Genomic DNA, 6,000 nt, shown 5'->3' with positions numbered 1-6,000 from the left:
TGGTCCTTCAATCTTATCTTTGGACGCCATATCTTTCGTCTTTTTGGGTTGTGTGTTACAATTTATGGGAAAGTTGTTGCTGTGCTTAATTAAGCGCCGCACCACAACGTATGGGGGAGTGGAGGTATATGGCCACGCATTCTTATCCTCGGTACTATATGTGAGTGGTTGGCATCACGCACCGGTCCTTCTAATCTTTGGGAAAGGGTATCCAGTACTTACTGGATATGAGGACAGGTTGACACCAGAGCTGGTCTTCACACTGTGAGAAATATAACAGTCCCTTGCCCTCTTGCCTCTGCCAGGAATCTAACCCTGATTCACCTACAGTCCAACCCATAGTGTAGTCACTGTATCTGTCCTGATATAAGGACCTAATCTATATCAATATCTACTTTCAGGTACTTGAGTATGTACAGAATCCTAATGCTGTTAACATTTGGAAAGTTGTTTGCGACGCACCAAGATATGCAGCATCATTTGGCACTGTGTGCTTCACACATTGCACGCCACTACTTCGCACCAGGAAAACCCGTAGTTATGTCTTATCCAAGCTCAGTTCGTGCTGTCACTGAAGGTGAACTGTTCCCTCGAAATAGCGAAGTTAATTTCGTCACTGACATGTTCCACAATCTACATGAACCATCAGAGTGGCACGTTCTCAGTGTTCAGTCCAATAAACCCGTGCAGAACAGTGACATACCATATAAACATCAAAGTTACATCATAATCTTGTGGCCAGAAGAAGATAAAAACACTTCTGACTCTCTCCAATTGCAGATAGATACATTACAGCTTTACAAGAATTCTTTCAATCACCAGGCAAAATTTCTTCTTGTTGTAATGGACTACAATATTCAGTTACCTCAGTTGTATACCCTCAAGATGATAGAAACAATGTGGGACCCTTTCAAAATCATTAACGTTGTCATCATGTTACCAACAACCAACACAACCCTCCATAAAATTTGTTCAAATTGTGAATCTGATATAATTAATGTATACACTTCATTTCCATATGATCCTAGTCAGTGTGGTAAAGTCAAGGAAGTTGAGTTGCTTGACCAGTGGATGCTGAAAGGTAATGGAAGCTTCCGCAGTAAAATAAATTTATTCCCTTCAAAAGTTCCCAAAAACTTCCAAGGCTGTCCTTTTGTCATTGCTCCAGTTGAACGAATCCCTTTTGTAACACTAAAAAATATCCATGGAGACTCACATGGTGACACAACGTACACATACGAGGGTTTAGAAATTGAGTATGTTTTGCTTTTAACCAAAGCTATGAATATTACACCAATATTCCTGGAACCACGAGTTGGGGATTTTGTACAGATACGGCTTGAGACATTTATAGAAATAGCACAGGGACTGGTGGATATCACCGTGGGAGTTCACCCCCTGCATCTGCTTCTTGTCAGAGTAGGTGACCCAATAAGGCCTTACTTTGAACTCACTATGAGATGGTGGGTCCCATGTGCCAAGCCAGCACCTCGTGTGGAGAAGATCATGGCTGTCTTCACGTCCTCTGTTTGGATATCTGTTCTTGCAGTGTTCGTTCTAACAGCTCTTGCTTTTTGGCAAACAGCTCTTGCTCCTTCCTCTGCATCTTGGAGAGACCCTAAAGTTTTTCAGACCTTTCATTATAACTTCTACATTGTGTGGGCTGTTTTCCTGGGAGTTTCAGTGCCAAAGCTGCCCACAACTCTCCGATTAAGAAACATGTTTTTACTTTACGTTTGGTATTCATTTGCAATGACCACTGTATTCCAGGTGTTTTTCATCTCTTTTCTTGTCAACCCAGGATATGGGAAGAGAGTCGAGACCTTCGAAGAACTTGTAAGCTCAGGGCTAAAGCTAGTCACTGATGAAAGGATGTTAAGTTTTGTTAATATCTCAGGATACTGGGAGTATTTGAGATTAGAACTGTCAACAGATTCCTGTTCTATTATAGATGAATGTGTGGTTCAGCTTGTAAGAAATAAAAACATGACAACAGTGTCATCTAAGTTTCAGTTTGAATATATACTTGCTACAGTTGGTAAAACTGAAGACAAGAACAAATATTTGTGTACCATCCCCGAGATCGTTGTGACATCAAAGTTTTCTATGTACATTTCAAAAGGAAATCCTCTTCTGGATCGCTTTAATTCATGGATTCAGCAGATTCTAGAATCAGGGCTTGTAAACAGATACTGGTCTCAAGTTCTATGGAATGTGACTTTACAGGGCATAGCAAGGGCTCAACAGGACAGCAGTGAAAGAGACGAGAATGACGGAGAGTTCTTTGTGTTCACAGCCTCTCATCTGAGTGTAGCCTTCTACCAGCTTCTCATTGGCTACTTCATCTCCTTTGCGGTGTTTACTGCCGAGTGCACATGCAATAGAATTGAGCGGTTTGCTAAAGACAGGATCTACACTCATCTTGATCTGAACCTCAAGATTTGAAGCTGTCACATTGACTGTAATAAAATCTTCTCACTTAATCAGATTCATCAATTTGCTTTTCGGAGGCAGATTTTGCAGCCATTTTCAGGGAACCATTCATGGATAACCACACTTGTTCTGCTTATAGAGGATGGTTGCCTGTATTTGCTTTCTTGTTATTTTCAGCCCTTAAATAAATGGAGTTATATCATCCATCTTCTTATCATTACTATTCTTGGTGATGGCAGTACTAGAATAGGTCTGTACTTGCCTAGCAATTCATCGGGGCCTAAAAACTACTTACTGTAGCACAGAATGAAAGTGAACAAGGATTAGAAAATACAAAACTATAATTTTGCTTGTTTTGTGTGAAACTTGGTTCCTGATATTAAGAGAATAATATAGTGGGTATTTAACATGGTACTGAGGGAAATACATGGAGTTCAGAAGGAGAGAGCAACAGAAGCACTGAGGCAATTTCATAATAAAGAATTTCAGAATTTGTACTCCCGTTCAGCACAGTCAGGATGATACACTCAACAAGGATCAGATGTGTGGATCAGTAGCATGCACATGAGATGAGAAGTATAAGACAGAGTTTATTTGCATAAATAGAAGGAAAGAAACATCTTGGCCAGCAGAGATGTGGAGGGGAAGATAAGGGTAAATTAAATATCACTGTCCATCAAATTATCATTTCCATAAAACAACACAACAGACTTCACATATCACACATGGAGGGGATCCATAACTAAGGATATTTTTATATAATTCGTTCAATAATGAACTCACAGATTTCATGTTCATCTTTTTATCTATTCACATTGTTATAAATTGTATGTATTAAAAGTTGTCTATACAAACTGCGACATATAATTGAACATGAACTAGAATTAGAACAAAGTAAAGGAATATTTCAACTATGACAACAATGAACACATTTCACTAAAATGATGCACTTGACATATGGCTTATAGGCAGTATTAACTTAATAACAAATTTGGAAAGACAAAGTTCAAGGTCAGGAAACACTGCAACCTCAACATGGTAACATGCANCGGCAGCAGCGGGAGGGATACCTCCATGCCCCCCTGCGCCGCCAGGACATTACATTCACCAATCAGATATTACAGATTACAAGCAAATCCTGGTTGCACACACAAACACTATAATGCACAAAAAAATATGCAACGCACTAGCATTCTCAAATAGTACTATGTCACTTTACCACTGGCAATTATCATCCACCATTTTGGAAGGATATACATACATCCATATTCATATGGAATTTGAATGAAGAGAATAAGTATATGCCATTCTGTAAATTTGCTTCACTTATGACATACATTTGCTTTCAGAACATGTTGGTCTGTATTTAAGATTAGCCATTTCATTTCTTGGAAAGAGTCTGCATTCACATTCATGTGCTTGTGACTGTGGTACTACAAAGCAAGTGTTATTGCTCAAGGGTTTGAAAAATTCCTACCAATTTTAAAATGTGAGATATATATATATTAACAATTTATGTGATGTTTTGTGAACTGAATTTAATTATATTAAGATAAATTGCATATTCAAGAAAAACGGGCAGTAATATGTTCCCAATATGATCTCAACATACATTACTCTGCAAACTGAATTATGAAGACACACAATGCATAGCCGGACCTGAGTAATACATTTCAGTTTGCTTCCCTGATGTCACCTGGAAGTGCGTAATGTCCAGGAAAATATCTTGTATAGTACAATTGGCATCAACATCTACATAAAAACCTTTGTACTATGTGTTAAGATTCCTACATATTGCACAGACAACAAAAAATAAAATAATAAAGTATGGAAGAACATGACAAAATTGATCCATTGAACCACACAAAGCAGAAACACGGAATAGGGGGAGGAGGTGGTTAAGAAGTTAATTATGATGACACATCCACAATCTGCATTATCAGCAAGAATCCAAAGTCTGTTTAACAATTCCCTGGATCTTCTAAATCCACAATATCCACAATAGGGCGCAGTAATTACTTCTCACCAAACTTTACTGTGTATGTCATCCATTACAGTGCATGCCAGATGCAAGAAGAATCATCATTTGTAACTAATTCTTGCTCTTCCCTTGAGATGGAGTTTTATCTTTCTTTTTTCCTTTTGGTTTCTTCATTTTCTTTCGCTTCTCTGGTTCATCTCCCTACAAGTGATACAACATTACAGTACTGCTGAAGCTCAGAATATTATACAACATATTAGTGGCATGTACGTATCCTTTTCTGCATTTCCAGGCATTCTTTATGAAATAATATCTTATGTGTAGGTTATGTCCCTTCATCTGTAAACCTACTACAGAACCAAAAATACTGGACAATTTGTAAAATGTGATATAGAATACTTTCATTAAACTTGCTGGGCAATTCTAATTTCAACCATACTGATCCATATCAAAGGCCACTTTTCAAGGCCTTAAATGGACCCTTTGCTTATGCAGCAAGAACATTTTTGTGACTCTCAAAATATCATTTACCCCAAGTAAAGTGGATAAAAGTAAACTTAACAAGCTGCAAAAATGTGCCATTAGGAGTTTTGTGTGTTTTACATTATGAGCTGGAATAGAAAAAAAAAAAAGGATTCTTGTCATAATCGTGGAACTCTGTAATCCTTGTGTTATGCAACTTATGAAAATCCAGTGCTATGCCATTCGTACTGGGATTCATAAAAGTCACTGTCTTGTACAAGACTAATTCAGCTTTACTACTTTCATGCACTTTGTGTTCATTGTCCTAACATCCCTTAATCAAGAACATAACACTGTGCAAGATGGACCTGTTCCTGTCTGCAGGTAGTGCAGTGGGGGATCCACTCTATCCAGTCTGACACAAAGAACTGAACCCAATCACTGGACAGCCCAAGCCCTATGGAACAGATCCAGCTTCCAAAAAGTTACAAGCAGAATGTCACACAACAGGCACACTTCAAGAAATCAGCAGTTAGTGGAAATAAAATACCATCAGCAGAGTCCTTTGGAATCGTTGGCTATACAAACAAGACTCTGGGATTACTGTGCAGGAGTCACCCTACCTTAGTCTTCACATCTGAAACCCTGCGTTTCTTCTTCTCAGGAACAGAATCTGCCTCACTGGATGGAGACCCCTGTTATAAAGTGATATGCATTTAACTTCCAATAATATCAACAAACAAAAGAACCTGTTCTTGCCTGGCATATGCGACTTTCCTTGTTATCACACTATACAGGTAAATCTGGCGCTATGATTAAGCATCACGCCATAAACATATGGGAGTGTTGGTATAGCTCAGGAGTGTCCAACGTCAAACAGGTTGTGATCGACTTTTCACTGTCAAAACTGCCAGTGATCTACCACCCCCTCCTATCATCATACCTCGCTTTAAGCAAAAATATTGGTTAAAATAACACAACACAAGATGTTTGTTGTAAAACAACATAGATACAACATAAAACATACACTGAAAGTACAGAAAAATATGAATGACTAATATGCATTTTCCCCTTCAAAATCTGAATATAATCATATTATATTACAAGTGAATTTACATGCTTTT

The 6,000-nt window shown here is 38.3% G+C and overlaps 1 protein-coding gene across 3 annotated transcripts in view; it reads right to left on the bottom strand.

The window, feature by feature from the left end:
- Positions 1-3,817: 3,817 nt before the first annotated feature.
- LOC111872441 (BLOC-1-related complex subunit 6) overlaps positions 3,818-6,000 on the bottom strand; it is a 33,544-nt gene continuing 31,361 nt past the window's right edge. For all 3 annotated transcript variants that reach the window (XM_023866371.2, XM_023866370.2, XM_023866369.2), the window contains 2 exons: positions 5,500-5,571; positions 3,818-4,615 (listed from right to left, as the gene is read on the bottom strand). In XM_023866371.2, coding sequence (XP_023722139.1) covers positions 4,526-4,615; positions 5,500-5,571 — 162 coding nt within the window. In that variant the 3' untranslated portion in view covers positions 3,818-4,525. The remainder of the gene's footprint in view (positions 4,616-5,499; positions 5,572-6,000) is intronic.

This window comes from Cryptotermes secundus, unplaced genomic scaffold (assembly GCF_002891405.2).
Source record: "Cryptotermes secundus unplaced genomic scaffold, Csec_1.0 scaffold247, whole genome shotgun sequence".
Lineage (NCBI taxonomy): Eukaryota > Metazoa > Arthropoda > Insecta > Blattodea > Kalotermitidae > Cryptotermes > Cryptotermes secundus.
The sequence above is the reverse complement of the archived record's forward strand: the minus strand, read 5'-3'. Positions and strand labels throughout refer to the sequence as shown.